We start from the raw sequence: 18,501 nt of genomic DNA, 5'->3' as shown, positions 1-18,501 counted from the left end.
ATTTTCAACGTAGATAATATATTTTATGGAATTTATAATAACCATGATTTTGATTACACTTTTTATTAATTCGTTACAAACATTATAACTTCTATGTATATTCAAAGTTTGTAATTAAATATATTATCCAAGTTTAATAACTTAATTAATGATAAATAAAATGTATTATTATTTGCTGAAATACGATATTGTTTACTTTAATGATTTCATAAAAAATATTTAGTTACTTTTTGTAATTATATATACTTTAATATGTATACCTTTTTCTTTGTATCCCTCAATAAATCTGGTTCCACTAATACGATCCCGTGTATTTTTGTGGATGAATTGTTGGACACCACTACGTCTCTGTTACCCAAATATAAACACAGCTTATTGTTCTGGGCAGTTTTTCTAAAAACTCTGTAAAATAAATATAAAAAAATATATTTATGAATTTTTATAGTTTTAAAAAAAGTTATTAATCGTAGGAATATTTAAGTTGTATACAGTCAAAGATTAAATTTATTTAAATATCGAGCATTAAAAATTGATTTTTTTTTATAGCATACAAATATTATCTAATGATTTACGTTTCATCGTGTATCCGTTATTGTGCGATAAATCATTGTTAATTTAATTTTTATAGGTTTTATTTGTTTTATTTTTCAACATTTCAGTTTGGGCAAATACGAAAAATTGCATTCTTTTTTTGAAATATTGAAGAGGAATATCGCCATATTAAATTATTCATATAATGGATTTCACCTTTTTTTCTTTGTTCATATTATTATTTAATAGGTGTTGTAGTTAATTGGCATATGAGTTCCTGATGGGTTCATTACTTTTAATTAAAAGGGAAAATAATATACTGAATGCTCCTACGCGGCGTAACCCATATATTGGAGAGAGAATTCAATGTGACGCTGCAGTGTGCATAATTGTATTAAAAACAATGTTTGCCTATACTTTATTTGAATAAAAAAATTTAAATCAGTAACTGTAGATTTTTCCATAATAAATTATGCTTTAGAATGTCGTGAGCAGTTATCTGAAATGTCTATACCTTGTTGAAAGGCGAATAGCATTGATTAATGGTTATCACTTACTAAAACATCCAGAATAATGAAATATTGAACGTTATCTGATAATATTTTATTTATTAATTTTTAATTAAAGTATTATACACAAGAATATAATAATTATAATAAGTGTATGTAATACAAATAGCATGCTATTCATACTATCTATATTCTATGTTCATATATGTAATAATTGAACGTAAAACTGATAAGTATAGAAATTGGTGTTTTATTAATGAATTAGATGTACATAATGATTTACCTTCCTACATAATTAAAATCCTAAAAAATGTAACTAATATAATTAATAGAAAGTTACCTGTGTGCTATCCCTGGTAATGAATCTTGAATGCATGACCTGAAAAATGATAAATTAAAACAAATGAACATTTAATAAGTAATAGATGGGTTGTAACTGTAATAATAAACGTTAGAGTCAATATAAATATTAATACTATAATCAATTTACCGATTGATTATATAAAATAACTAAGTATTCCTACTATATACAGTATAATATTATTTATATTCAATGGTTAAACTTTGTAATTTAATTAGATAAAATATAATGAAGTCAAGTGTATATTTACTAAGTAGAATAAAATCAATCCGATATAATTTTCTATAGGAGATTTTTTTTTTAAAGGATATGCTCAAATACAACTTTTAAAATAATATAGATACAATAATGTATTTTACATGCTTACATTATGTTTATTTAAATTATTTATTTGTATGTTATAATTATTGGGTTATTATTTTTTAGTTTAGATATCATATATATTCATTATCTTCTCGAAGAATAAATAAAAATAAATAAATATATATTATTTATTTATAGTATATATTATGTTACCGCCAATGTTGGCAATCAGTTATTTTTAGTAATGAAAAGTCATTATTAACAATATATAATTTGATTAGGTGGTAGAATTGGATAGACATAGCATACAATTACTAAAATGGATAGCCATAGTGGGTAGTATTAATTTATTTATTAGTACACTACTTAAATCAACAAAATCCTTTATTATAACTATTATAATGGTACCATAATAAATAATTATTAATTACTAATATTATGGGTAAAATATATTATTTTATTTATTTTCACAAAATAAACTATTAAGCATATAGAATACATACTAGTCTTGAGCTTTGCAATGATATTTTCAAAGTGTTGATTTGGAAAATAGTAAATATTTAATATGTGTTTGCATACCTACTAACTTTTTTAGTTTGCATCATGTAGTTATTTTTAGCGTGAATCCAAAAAATTAAGTGATAGGAGCTGTAGAGACGTGTATTTTATACCTCTGCACTCACACGAAATATTTGAAACTATTTTTTTCCTGTGAAAATATTTAACATGTATTTGTATTTCCATGAGATTTTTGAAATTTGCTAGTCATTATTTTACCCACAAAAATCATTTTTTCAATTTGCACATACTCTGAGTCTTCATACTCTAAAAAAGTTGTGATATAATGTTTCATGAATGATAAGTTTATAAAAAATTCGAAAATATATCGATAAATAATATTGAATAAACTTATTTGTCAATTTCAGAAATATACACCAATTATACCCCGTAATTATTGGTGTCTTCAGGCAATATTTACTTTGACGGAATCTTTGACATTGATGGCAACTGTATAGTATTCAATTTATATTTATATTAACATAGTATTTTTACAAATAATTGAACAAAGTAGAATATGGTTTTAAACGTGGTATAACAATTTAGTAACAAAATAGTATATTCTCAAGACAAGTTTGTGTTTATTTGAAAAAATATGATATTTTTAGTTTTAGCATAGTTGTCTACAGTTTAATAATATCGTTAACCTAATTTATTTGAAAGTTTTAATAGTTTACAGTTCAGGACGACCACAGCCACGGGCACGTGCATTTTGTGTTCATGCGTATGAGAGTCGTTTGCACGTCGCATAAGTATCTAATAATCATAATATCTTTTATGTAATTATATTTTATTATGTTTTATTTAGTTTTATGTTAATTATATCTTAAGACTAATTTTAAAGGTGTTGTACTAAATTTTTCTATGGTACCAGTTATATAATTATACAATAAATACGATTTTCTCGTATAGAAATTTATATTAGGTATTGTTTTTAATTGTAATTTATGGCGTGTATACATTTTTGTTATACATTAAGTATAATGTTTGGGCTTTTTAATGTTCACATGTTTATTCTTGAGACAGGGTTCAATCATTATCATTTTTCTGTTATAAGTCATAACACCGTTTTATTTTGTGACGTTGGGGAGGTTCCTGGGCACTCAGGGATAAATCCAACTTTTAGCATCTAAAATATCCATTAGGATAGTGATGAGTAGTATAGTAACGATATAGACAGAGGGATATGTTTTCTGCCGTTTGTTTATAGAGATCGGAATATAATATATAGTATGATTTGTAATATAATATTGGACGTTAGAGATTAGACGAAATTTATACTAAGCTTATCTTAGAAAATACACAGTCTTACACGTCGAAAACGTAGTCATTCGTATGCATCGTGATCACAGTCAAACGAATACACAACGATTCGAAATGATCTATCTATGTATTTTCATCTGTTCTAGACATCATATTGTTAATTATTAGGATTGACCATGTTTAAAAACAAAAATTTCAACTCGAAATTCCATTAAACGCTAACTATACAAAAATCATTACAAATAATCACAACTGTATAGTGTAGTGTTATGTCAACCCAAGGCCATAACTTGGGAGAGGGTCCAGGGTCCGTACCGCTCCTCGAAATTTCTAAAAGTAGAAACATTTTAGTGGTGAATAATAGTTTATTGACTATAAAATTTTAAAATCTATATTAAAATAAATATTAAACCCCCGAAATTTTTTTCAGTTACGGTCTTGTATCAACCACCATTTCTCTCTTACACTTATAATTCGAAAACATTTTATGCAAATTTATTTCAGACCTAAATGAATGAATACATTTTTTTTATTATTCTATCAACATATTAGTTAAAATTGTATAATTATATATAACTTTCTACATAAGTAATAATAGTAATTATAACAGTATCAGTTGTGTTACGTTCTTTTTTTTTAATGTACTTACTAATTGTTGACTAATTTGATTTTTGAAGACAAGAATAATGATTAAAATATAATTATTCCAAACACAAGAACATATTATATATTATACGAATATATAGCATGCAACGTTTAGACACACGTGTGTTTTGTTAATGGTTTTAAGGGCATTTATTCTCAACAATTAAATGGTATTTCATCCTTCTGCGAATTGTCTCTAATGATAAACTCGTCAACGCCACGTTTAAAGATGGACATTTGTTGTTTGACCAACCCAACATTTTTCAAAACAAAAATAATAATACAGATTTGTGGGTGTATCTTTTATGGCAGGCATGCCAATACGACAACTATTATTTATGTTATTATTATTTTTATATGAATCTTCATGTATTTATGTCTTCAACCACGATAATCAGTATATTTTTGGGGTCTACTACTTCTACTCATGTTGCGGTTACACCGCCGGACTATTATCGTTTATTTGATTCGTGGGGACCATACTATGGCTAAAATATAGGTATATAATATAATTGTAATTGTATAAATAAATTAACTCCTATTGATTCCGTGTAGTTATTATTATTAAGTTGGTATTTAACAATAATCTTTGTGCGTGGTGATATTTTATTTAAACAAATCAACAATTTATAATTATTAAAAAATAAATAAGTTTAGGTTGGGTATATCACGTACATAGTTATTATGTGAAAATCTAGTTCTTAATTTATGAAATTTATAATGGTTTTTTAAGCTAGGTAAGCTTAGGTATATGGCATAGATTTTTATGTAATTCTCTTTTCAGCGTAGCATACAATTTTGAAGACATGTCTGTTTATTATTTATCACTTATTTATTTTAAAAATGGGACTAACGTTAAATTCAATTCGAAAATTGATTAGGTTATGTTCTCTTGATGCATTAGAATTATTATTAATAGGTATACTATATTATTTTGAAATGATTATTTCATTAAATATTATGTTCGGGTGGATTTTTAGGTGATTTTTTTTCAAGTTGGTGGCGAATTTCTATAAATATTTACATAGTTTTATTATTTATTTATATTTTTAGTTTTTATGAAATAATAAATTAAGATAACTTTTAATTTTCAGTTGTTATGTAATAATAAAATACATATTGTTTCATTTTAAATTTTTAGTAAATAAATTGATTAAATAATACCAGATTATTATTATTATTATTACTATTATCAATGGTAGTGTAAATTAACATGTACAGTGTACTCTATTCAATTCCATTATTTGTGAAATAAGCTGAAGCATGTTTTCACACAAGTCCGCATTAATTCTGAAGGCATTATAGTATAGGCCCTATTCAGTATAACATGTGAGTATTGAAAATACATATTATATGTGCTTGCAAATTATTCGCGAGAGTAGTAATTTAATTCCCTAAAATTATCCTGAAATTGATTTTCTGCTAAATATATTCCAGGGTTTTTTTAAATTTTTTATTAAATTCACTTGTATTAAAATTTTTTTTTGTATTTTTGTATTATTATTTTTTATTTTAACATTTATTTAAATTTCAAGTTAAAATATAAAATAAATAACAGTGATTTTAAAATGTATGACATAAAATTACACGTTATTATTTTTTTCTTAGTGTTATTATTTATTAACTACACTTTTTTAAATAGTTTGACAAGAATAAGAACATTTATTTTTTATTTTTTAATCGTAATTTTTTATAACTTTTATAAATGTAAATTAAATAAACAATCCAAATAAAACTATTTAACAAAATAAGGAGATTAAATAGGTTATATCGTTATATGTAAACATTATTTTAAGCCTATGATACTTGAAAAAGTTTTGCTTTAGTTTTAATACATAGCAGGGTTTATTTTTAATTTAAAAACTAAAGTATTGAGTTTATAATAATAATTGTATAAAAAACATATTTTACAACACTTTATTAAAGTTATTTTTTAGATTCTGAACGGAGTGATAAATGTATTTTATATTTGTTTTTGAATTATTATGTAACGACGAACTCGTAAATAATTTTGAATATTCTTTATGAAGATATCGTAAAATATGTATCGAATTCTATATGTAAATAGAAAAGACAACTCGTAATATACCGATTGCAAAATCCATTTAGATATTTTCACTAGCCAAACAATAGTTTATTGTGGACATTCATTTTATTATTTTTGCAGTTTGTGTGATAAACTATGGTCTATATCAGATTGTTCTCAAAGCAAATTTTTTCATACAAAGACGAATTAAAAGTGTATTTTACTTAGAATGTTTGTTTCAATTAAATAACTTTGACGGTTTTATGTATTGAATTAAAATTAAAACTAAATACAATTATGTTGGTAATTTATGTTCATTTGAAATCATACGTATTACATGAGTTTAATACTTGTATTATTAAAATATAATCAATTACTTTTTATCTTAAATTCGTAATTTAGACTAATTATCTGCAAAGCAAATGTTTATTTTTTGTTTTTGTCATAAACCAAATGTTAAATCACTTTAGAACTTTGTAACCTGCAAATTATGAATAAACCATTTGCAACTGTTCAGTTGTGATACAATGTTATTCTGTAATACTTTCGTTAAAGTAAATACTAAAATGCTAATTGTTAGGTTTTTGTACAAATATTTTCGACTTCTCAAACGGCAATTTTTGAGCTTGATCCATTATTATACAGATGATTGTTGTGTAAAGTTTTTAAATAATATAATAATTTAATTTAGTTATGTAATTAACAAACATTTTATGCACTTTTATAGAATCGAAGTTGACTGATTTGAATTTAAATTTGTTCTCAATAATTAAAACACATACAAAATGTTGTAAGTCTTAAGCACAAAAGTGACAAATTTTTAGTTGCATTTTTGAGTGATATTTACTATTGCGTTTTAAAAATTTTATTCAGAAAGTTAAATATAAAAAGATTTACATGCATTATAGTAAAGAATTAAGCGTTTCTTGAGTTTAAAAGACACGCTTAGATTTATCATATTTTTTTAGTTTAACTCGTTCAAAGCTTAAAATGTATTGCTTATTTTTGATCATTTTACAGTGAATCCACTTTAAAGTAAACACACTTTTGATAGCGGACATTTATTAATTCCCCAGCATAAATATACTTGGAAAAATAACCCATCCAAATAGCGGATCTATTTTAATTCCTCTATGAAGGCTGCAATAGAGGGGTTTCACTGTTGTTGATTGCGTGTACCTATATACCTACCCGTATTATGTCTTTGTTTTGTGCTTATTGTATACAGTATGAAGTAAAAGTGAAATAAAATTCTGTCCTCGAGAGTTTGAACTATTTTGTATAAATGGTGATTGATAACGACGTTCCGCAAACATTTCGATAAAAGTGTCACCCTATACTTTCTATTCAATAACTGACGGACACAAACAGTTAATCAGTTTTGAAGGGTAAAAATGTCGGCGCACTCGATGAATTTGGATAACGTCCGACTTGTTCTCTTGTCTTTTATTAACTGTGAAATAATAAAAAACTTACCATCAACAACGTTATACGTTTGCTTCAATTCCCTCCTCTATACTCTTTAGATCTTTGTCACAATAATGACGTTATGAATGCATAAACAACGGTTGGACTATATAATATATGTGTAATATGTATGTATGGTAGGTTTGTTACGTACTATACGAGGTATAGTGACACGTTTGTTTTGAAAAATGAACATCGTGCCATAGGAGAGCACGACAAAAGATTGTTTATCTTGGTTAAAAAAAGGGTAGTCTCAGACTTTTAGTAATGTAGTAGTCTTCATAATAATATCACTTGACTGAGAATACGTTTCATCTTCTATGCCGACAAAATTGATATATTGTACTTGTACATATTACCTCTGATAATAATATTAAGCGTCGCGTCGAACGTTTTGTTATATACCTATATGTAATATATTCTGAAGTAATTGAAATGTATTTGACGACCAGTCGTAGCATAAAATCATTTGACAATGAACAATTTATTTGACTTTTATTTGCACTCAAATATACAATACTATGCACATCATAATAATATTTTCATTTAGGTACTATAATATCATTGACGGTACAGCTAATGCCGGTAGAAAATGACTATGTAGGATATTAAAAAGTTCAAAGTCGCCGATTTTAAGTTATTTTAATTCGGTAAATTACAATACCTAATCGAGTTGATTATAGTTGTAATAATTTTTATTTCGCTTTGATGGTTATGAGTTCCAAAAGATCCGTTTGAAAAATAAATTTATCGGTTAATAATATTCAACACATAGCAATTTATTGTACATAAACACTCATGTCTGGCGATTGTGTGTATATTTTATATCTGTTCACCACTAGTAAGCTGTTGAATTTATGGAAAAGACCTCTGAACCACACTTATATAATAATATTTATAAATGAATTTGTCTGTGTTAATAAAACGTCAAATGATAATAAAATACTAATTAACAGTAGGTACTCGGAATGTATTATATAATAATCATTTTCGTTTAGCTAAATCTCCAATGTGAGTTATGGGTGGTTGTGGTTTTCCAATTGGAAAATTTATTTTGTTCTGTCACCAACTGTGCAGTTTCACTGTCAGATATAATAAAGTTCTATGCTTGGAGAAGTTCGCTGCGCTCAAAACTAAATTAAAATCGGTATCACATACATGTGTAGATATTGGTAATCGCGACGTACACTATCGGAACGTATTAGTGAATAAATTGATTTGCAAATGTTAAATGCTATATTTTATAATACATATTGTGCCGCAAAACGTCATCGTTTGCACCAGTTAATTATTATTACTTGTGCGTTCAATCGAATAGAATTTCACTGAGGTCCTAGATAAATGTGGTTGGTTTATAGGTGTTTTACAAATTGTATGAGCCACTAAAACAAATATAATCGACAATGTATAAATGTTAAATTACAAATTATGTAAATTTTTATCAAATGATTAAAAATGTTGGTACTCTCAATTCATTGTTGTTAATATCAAGTGTACTAGTAAATTCTATAATTTTAGATTAATTAGGTACTAATTTTTGTTTTTACGAGTCATTTATAGTCACTTTACTTCTAAAATCAATTTTCCTCATATATATTTCTCTCGTGTAACCTAGGCCTAAGTTTCCGTTCCAATCTGATTTTAAATCCTTCAGATTATTTTTAATCATATTTAGCTATTTTTCCTTGGACGTTTCCATCGTATTTTCCAATCTATTTGATTTACCACATCCATCCATCTACTCTCCACGCACAACCAGCTAAAGCAAATCTTGAACTTTTTACAAACTACATTAGAACTTATCTTTTTTTGTATATAATTTTTTTGACTGATCATTTTATCTCTTTTCCATTTTTACTCCCTATCATTGAATAAAGGGCAATTTTTTTTTTGAAAAATTTCTCTTTAACACGAAAAGTTTATTGAAGCCTGCCCTCCTTTTTTGTATGCTATTATGTGTTGCAACTAATACGTATTGATAATTTTTTAACAGTTTCTTTCTATTATAAAACAGAATATTATGTGTATGATAAGTATTGAAAATTGTGGAGTGCAAAGTTAAAATAGTATATATTACATGTTAGGTTTTTTTATAATATTTTTTTTTTAAATTTAATTACTTTATAAATTTTAATTTTAATTTAATTCATACATTACTTACTGTATAGTTTCTTTTAAAAGCTATTAGGGGTCTCCAAACTACGACCTGCAAACAAGTTTTAGTCGTCCCCTCCCAAAAAAGGATGGTAAATAATCTAAAATTATGTGTAATCCAAAGTCGTTATCACACGTGTCAATTATCACCTGTATCGGCTGTATCGTAATTGAACGATTACATTTAAACAATGAAAGAAATTAGCCACATCAATCGACAACGTCTGTTCAATTATCTCTTTACCTACGTCTTTAAATTAAAAACAATTTGCAATTGAATATACTATAAGCTACAATTTATTTGTGTAAACAAACTTTTTCTGAAATGAAATACATCATATCATTATATAGATCGGCCATGTCTGACAAACATTTGGTGTCAATTTTGAAAATTGGAACCAGTAATATAAAACCTCAATTTGATAAAATATTAGCAGAAAACCATACATTTCATACTTCTCAGTTCTCAGTAATAAAAAATATTGTTAAAATTAATACTAAGTATATTTAAGTATATTATAAGAATCATTTTTAAAATATTTATAAGTGTATATATTTCTATAAAATTAAAAATTATATGTGTTCATATATTTTGTTTGCTAAATGCTTTTGATATTTTATGTGCCCCTCAAATAAAAAAAGGTTGGAGACCCCTGTTTTATAGAATGCCGAAGTATAGTCATAGATACTTACTATACAGCAGAGCAACCTTTCAAGTTTTTGTCTTACCGAATTTTTATTAAACAGACAGATATTATGTAATTTTATTTGAACTATTTCGTTGATTCCAAAAGCTATCTAAATGCCCTGTTAATTTATTGCTAAATTAGATGTTGTAAGAGTATTGTATTAATGCAGTTCTATGAACCATATAATACTCGTAGTAATATAAACAGAAAGATTCGACATTACCCCGTAGTTTATACTGGTTATTTATTCCCTTCGCACAGTTTAAATCTGCATCTTAAGACTGTCTATTCAAGATACGGAATTTAATTAATTTATAATGTAATTAAACCTTGTAGCGTGTGTGTAGTTTTCAAATCTCCCTTTACGTAGTTTATCCTTATCATAACTGCAACTACGAATGGATAGATTAAATTATACGTTTGTAAATTGTTTAATGATTTATTAAAATATTACAATTATATGATACTTAAGAAATAATTTACTGTCGTGCTAAGTATTTATGTTTTGATTTAAATTTCGATTTTGATCAGTAAAGTTGTTTTTTTTATAGTTGAAAAACTACAGATTATTGTTGACGAATGTTAAAATATACTAATTGAGTTACTTAGGGTAGATTAGAAAAACTTAAAATGTTGGTAGGTTAGGTTAGGATTCCATAGCTCTATAAGTATAATCCCTTGACAACACACTTGTAATAATTATAATAACATATCGTCGTATTACTTGTCGTATTTTTGATGGTCTTATAACTATTCAAATACCTAAGTTAGTTTTGTTTAAAATAAAAGCAGTTTTACTTTTAGAATTTTTATACATTGAGTTATGAACATTACGTTTTAATGAGACGATATGCATATTTATATAGTAATTTGATATTGTCGTAATGGCAGAGAACGCCTCAGTAATGCATAATAACATTTTTAATGTAATATTATAATGAGGTTTACGCGTCAAGTATTCTACAAACTGTCGTAAAAAATAAAAAATATTAACTGTATAATATTTGCACGCTGCTTAATTGTTCATATATATATATATATATATATATATATATATATATAAATATATAAAAAAAATAATGTTTACGTATACCGTAATTATTTGAGCTTGTAAACAAATTGAAGCACATCATGGTATGGATAAATTATTGCATTATAAAGTAACTGTGGTTCGTCGTCGATTGGATTCTTGTATACATACTTTTTAATGTACAGCGCCTCTCGGTCATTAGTTATTACGGAGTATCATCCAGAATCCAAACAGTCAATTAAAATAATTACAGATACATACTCTTGCATTCCACACTTGACTTAGTACAAAGTGTGAACCGTGAACGTCGCTTTTAATAGTATTGAATAAAAAATTTATTTATAATCGAGGAAGACTATAGTGGTTAGAGTACGACGTTTAAATATTTATATACATGTTAATATAATATATACATATAAATATTTATATTTCATTGAAACCATTTATAATCGAATACGTGTTGCAGATATCAGTGAGAGATTAAACTAAAAATATTTTTTATATACCAAACGTATTTTTTGATAGCTAGATTCATATTAAAACAACGAATTGATCCACCGTTAATAATTTTCTATTCAAACGAAAAATCAATAATGTTTTTCGTATCATGGTAGGTATATGTGATTAGATAGTTTTATTTATAAATATTATGGGTCGTTGTGTCATTTTTAACCTTCAAAATACTATTCAAGAACGTTATTTTTTTAGATAATTTTATCATGTTTATTTTTAAAATTTCTTAAAAAAATATATAATTGTTACAGAAATGTTATACGTTTTTTAGACGGAGATAACACATACAAGTTTAGCATCCTCTTGATTAGAAACCAAATCAAAACGTTATACACCAGGTACTGGTTTGAGGTGCGTATAAATATAGTCAGACAGTCTGATGTCATTCGACGTCATTGACGTCACATGAGATTACATTTAACGAGTAGAAAGCACGTTGTATTATAATATTATTCGGTAACTTCTGGAAGTCCGTCTATCGTTTACGGTTAGGAATAATGGGTTTTTAAGAAGACGAGTGTCCAACTATGCATTACTATGTTAAATGTAAATTTTTGTTAATTCATTAAGCTGATAAACAATTGTATAATATTTAATTTAGCATATTTTGTCATGTAAACTATGGGTACACAATAATGAAAATGATATTTCCCAATACTTTGAGATTTAAAGTTTGATATTTTGTCACATGTCATTAACGCATGTAAGATGATTATTTTAAAGATAAAAAATCATTTTATCAAAATGAACCATCGTATTTAAAATACATTTTTACATAATTTGAAGTAATTAGAAAACCACTAAAATATTATTATTGTTTTTTTTTTTTTTAATTAAATATATTTATAATTTATACATACAATAAACATGGTATAGGTTAGTGTGATAAAAGTATGATAATAATGTTTAGAATTATTAGAATAGGAAGGCTCCCAGCGGAAAAATCTCGAACGGTGGGATAGGCAATCTCTCGACAATTATAGTGGTGCGATAAGATGTAATTAATTAAACTTTACCTAATCGTTTTTAGGGAGTGAACGCAATGTATATACGTCCAAAATCTCTACCCACGATGGTAACAGCAACAATAATATTAATAATAACACGGTAATATGTATATAGCTGGTATATAGATATGTGTAATAGGCAAACGTGTAATACGATGTACATTACGGCGCTCACAGTATTAATCGCTTATACGAATATGGGTGTATCTATATATACAATGATGTCGACGAGACGTATAATTTTGAGTATGCATAAAATTAGCGAGCGATTGCGTCTTTAGCGGTGCGGGATAATAACTTACAGGATCGTATGTGAATGTATGATTTAAATTTAAAATATCTGTTTTTATTGCTATAGACCATCTTGTCTGTCTTACAAAACAGAGTACTTCACTGGAAATGTTGATGTTTAATTTGTATATCGTTATTACTTATTATTTAGCCAATACATAATTATTTAGGTAAATTAACATTTAGTGTAAGTGCAGTAGAGAATATCCATTTACGTTTATATTAAATCATCTAATATAATCTATGCTATTAAATGTAAGTCGTACTTGGAGAATATGACGCAGACCCATGATCGGAAGAGCAGAATTTGTTACATAATTAATGAAACCGTTGTTCTATTACTTATTATATTATTTCACGTTTATACAATACATTATGTTAATGTAGCAAGTAAATTGAGACTTGTAACCACTGATCTATTATAAATGAGTGTTTATTATTATTTATGTGTAGGTGCCTATATACAAAAAGTATAATACCTACATAGTTTACGTGTGTTTATATTTACGATTAATGTTAAATCCGATTAATTATAGATTATTATATATTTGTTTCTCCTCTCAAAAATTAGAATTTTAATTTTATTATTTATTTGCTACGATATACCTGTATCATAAATTATAATTCATAATATTATTTGATATCATTAAAATACGAGTACATACATAACGGTAGTGTTTGGTGCTGTATATCGTTAAGCTACGGTCTGTAACTAATAACTATGCGTGTAAACGTCAACATATTATAATTGAGTCATTTATAAAAAAAATTTAAAATGGCTAAGACTATTGAGCACAGTATACTTATAATAATCGCATTTCCCGGTCGTAATATTATTATGTAACGCTTAGCATGGGAAAAATGTCATTATATGAGACGTATAAAAAATAAATACTAAATACTCGTATATCTATGTATATATTATGTATATTATATTATATAAAATATAATTTTTTACTAACAACGATTGCAATGAAATTGAAATGTGAACATAAATATTTTGTGCTGTTGTAACGGTATGAATTGTGCATTAATTACATTGTATGGGATGCATTATATTTTTAAACGTATAAATTATACACGAGAAACTTGAAAAAAAATAACCATCCCGTAGAGATTTTTCAAAGTAACGCACATGCATTAAACAATACCTACTAAACTGTTATCTCTAGGGTGTCTCATGTTTCGTTTAAGATGTTTTAGAATATTATTGTATCTATGAATAATTATTTTTTAATAATAATAACAAAGAAGAACACACTATAAAAACATTTAAATTTTGGTAGTATATAATATATGGATAGAGTACGTCGTTGATTTACAGTTTGTAATTTAGGTTACTCCATACTATATTTTACATGATATAGACTATTTTATTTTATATTTTTACCATAAATTTATCCCAAATAGAAAATTTTACTTTGGTGTTAGGTGCATTCTTTAAGATTCTCACGAATTGGAACGTGTATTACAATATAATCCAATGATGTAAAACGTTTTGTTTTGTATAATCGTCTAGATAATAATGTAATTCTGATGATTGAGTCAGCACTTGATAAGATACCAAATGGAAGTGGTCGATTTGTGTATCAATCAAAATAACTGTAATCGAAGATATAGTACGATGCACATCCTGTCAGTGTTGAAAACGAATTAAATTTTATAAGTATCTGACGTCAGGCAATGGCACACGACGATACTTCGCCCACACGAAAATTAAGTAGCTTAACATTTTAGTTGAGTTTACTTCGCGGCTGAAGAGTTAAAGTTTATATTTTGTTACGTAAATCTTCTTAGGTTCGGGTTTGACGTCTCGCGATCAATGTTATTCATGCCATTCAGCTAATTGTACGACGATTGTCACGACTCGCGAATGAAAGTTATTGGTAAACCACTCAATGGATTAATCGAAATTTATTATTTTCCAGTGACAATTTATTTACATTTTTCTCATTGGCTCTTTTGGCCCTCCAATCACGTAAATCAGATCTTTTTCAAAACAAAATGTAGAGATGAAAACTGCTAGAGTCGTTTTAAAATACTTATTCGATATAAGCTTGTTTTCCTAGTATTACGTTTATTTTGTATTTTTAAATGAATGGGATTTTTTTCTACATGATATTTTAAGAACTAAAAATATAGTCTTAAGAGGACGCAACATCCGCATGTGTTGTCTCCGTCTTATAAGTGCGTAACATAGCAAATTTACGCTCAGCAGATCACGTTTAGCTACGTTAGTTAAAAAATTAGAGTGAATTGATTTATTATGAAACTTGATTGTAAGAACAATATCTGTGTTTGAATGTTGGTTTTTTAAAATTGTTTAGTTTATTAGTGAGTTATGAGAATTTTTAATTTACGTTATATTACATACGCATAACTTGCTAAAAATTCATCTATTGTAAAAAACAATACAATATGTTAATAGTTAATAGAGGTAGGTACATATTATTTAAAAAGATTTCTTGAATTTTAATGTAACGACTTGCATTAATATTGACAATTGTGTCTCGATAATAGTAGCATACATAATATGATTGTATATGCTTTTGATCAAACGACATGGTTCATTGTCAATTTTCTTCAAAACTGGTAATTTAACTTCTATCTATATTTCTTAGATACATTGTATGTATCGCATTCAAATTCAAGGGTGGAAATAGAATAGATATTTTATTTTTATAGCTACGTGCAAGTATTCCATAAATGTTTTACTATAAATATTTATATATTAATTTAAGTATGAATTTACAACTATTTTGCTTATGTTTAAGGTTAAAACAAGGTTAAATACTTACAAGGTATTTTCCATTGTCTTATTATAGTATTGTTCTTTCTAATGATGTAATTCTATGTCTATAAGTAAGGTTATGGTTATCCAGTCCTGTGGATAGGTTCTGTGCTTAACATAAATACGAGAATTCTCATTGTTCAAGGTGTAACGACCACATAGTTAGAGTTTCGTTACGAAAGGTAGGCTACATTTATTGGCAACGACGAATCAAGTTAAATATTAACATTGTAATTTAATAAACTTGCACAATTATCGAAACAAAATTAATTTCACTAGCTTTTAAAACTGTTTTTTTCATACCTTACTATTTGTGGTCATTCTTATTAAATATTTAACTTACCTATATATAGACTATAGGTTTTGAATATAACAAAAAATGATTACAATATTATGTTATGTCTGTCTATACAAATATATCATTTATAAGGCTATGTGCAATACTTAGTACTTACGTGTTGATTGTGGATGAAACAAGACTAAAAAGAATCACGTGGCGAACGTAAAACCACATCCAATGTGATGTTTATTGTTCATGACCGATGACTGGGCGTTGAGGGGTAAAATGTGTTGATAGGGTACGTCGAGGGGAAGAAAAGGGTTAGATTTACTGAATGAACTGGCACGGCGGTGTGTCGCACTTAATAGGAAAATCTCAACTGCGATGCTATGAGTTGAAAGTAGCCCTCGTGGGTTGAATAGAATTTATTTTCCTGACCAGGATTCCGTTCCCGGAGGTTTATATCGTATAGTGTCGTGGGGTTACGGGAAATAGGTCTCGCAGCCGATTTCGTCATCGTCTATGGTTTTCATCCACCGGACAAAATTATTATTATGGTTGACCCTCCCCGCGCCACCTGCATTGCACTATCATACCCTCGTACTGTTTCAGCCCGAACATTTCACAACAGTTGCGATATTATAATAATCGCTGAATACATGTTTACGTAAAGGTCTCGACAAAAGCTTTATTGTTTCGCCGTCGGCAACGGTAGCTATAACGCGTGTACAATCCTCTACCGATCCTCGGTTACTCGTCTTCCTCCTTTTACGTCCGGCTTACTTTCCTGCCATGTTGTACACATACTCTGCCATAATAATAACCGTCGTCCAAGCACTAGAGTTCCTTGCTTATTTTTATTTATTCACCTCACAGCGAAAACGGTAGACGGATGGATAGGTGGCAATAGTGGTCGTCGAAAAGTTTCTTCTAAAAATTCCGAATTAGCTTCTTTTTTTTTTAATAGCAATAATCTGATCAAATAACGATTCACTTAACTGGAACGCGTGTTTTTTTTAATTCAAATCTCGTTAACAAAGCGATCCAAACCGATAGACTTTTATGTGATTTTTTTGTAATAGAGCTATAGACAATAAAAAATAAAAATAATTGTATGGTTTCGACTTCTATGTCGAGCATTATTAGACATTTTTTGTGAAAAGTTTACCCAGTCAACGTGATTTGTATCGACTAGTTGTGTTATCGAGAACATTTTTATTCTCAGTGAAACGATGATTATATTGGTTTTACGATTAAGTGATGTAGGTATTTGAAACAAAATTGTTTATGTCATCACATTTTGTAGCTATAAAAAGCTTTAAACGTCAACATCTAATGGTTAATTGTACGTAGCAAGTACATTGATAAAATTAAATAATTTTCAGTATTTTTATAATCGGTAAAAACTAAAAAAGAATTACGAAATCATGAGAATATTTGTGCATTATATACAAATATTTTCGACAAAATCAATTTAATTTTTTTATATACCTAATTGAAAAAGAAATATATGTGGGCATTTGAAATTTACACCATATATCAATACCACTTTTTTAGACATAATATTATTTTCAAAATATGTATATTGGTATTTTTGAAGTGTTCATATATATTTAAAATGTTGGCTTTTTTAAGTTTTATTTTCGATTTATGTTAACACTTTTTATAAACAAAATTTATTTTTTGAAAATTAAATAAGGGTTCTTGAAAGTTTTTATAGAAAACGAAAATGATTAAAAATAAATAGTATTCGCATTTTTTTTTATTAAGCATTTAATGTTCAAATTATCATTTTTTAATTCAATGAACGTATCAAAATATTTAATACACGTTAAAATATTATGCATGTTAAATTTTTGAATATTTTTAGGTTTTTTTTTGGTTATAAATATTGATAAAAATGTTTTATTTATTAAAACGCTTATTAATTTATACGAGGTTCCTCATAAGTTAGTTATAAAAGCAATTTTAAAATATCAAAAACGCATAGGCATAATTTTTTTATAATCGTTTGAAGTTCAAACTTCGACAAAATTCGTTAAAACACTGAAATTTGGTTATCATTTTATAGTTAATAAGAGTT

General features: G+C 26.8%; 2 protein-coding genes across 4 annotated transcripts in view; one reads left to right on the top strand and one right to left on the bottom strand.

Annotated features, from left to right (window-relative positions):
* Positions 1-18,501, top strand: part of LOC132930525 (14 kDa phosphohistidine phosphatase) — a 155,395-nt gene that overhangs the window by 11,546 nt on the left and 125,348 nt on the right. The window lies entirely within an intron of this gene.
* LOC132930157 (arrestin homolog) overlaps positions 1-18,501 on the bottom strand; it is a 99,896-nt gene that overhangs the window by 9,350 nt on the left and 72,045 nt on the right. Inside the window, exons 3-4 of the mRNA XM_060995859.1 lie at positions 1,381-1,419; positions 261-402 (exon numbers count right to left, since the gene is read on the bottom strand). Coding sequence (XP_060851842.1) covers positions 261-402; positions 1,381-1,419 — 181 coding nt within the window. The remainder of the gene's footprint in view (positions 1-260; positions 403-1,380; positions 1,420-18,501) is intronic.

Source organism: Rhopalosiphum padi, chromosome 4, assembly GCF_020882245.1.
Source record: "Rhopalosiphum padi isolate XX-2018 chromosome 4, ASM2088224v1, whole genome shotgun sequence".
In the NCBI taxonomy this organism is placed as follows: Eukaryota; Metazoa; Arthropoda; class Insecta; order Hemiptera; family Aphididae; genus Rhopalosiphum; species Rhopalosiphum padi.
The sequence above is the reverse complement of the archived record's forward strand: the minus strand, read 5'-3'. Positions and strand labels throughout refer to the sequence as shown.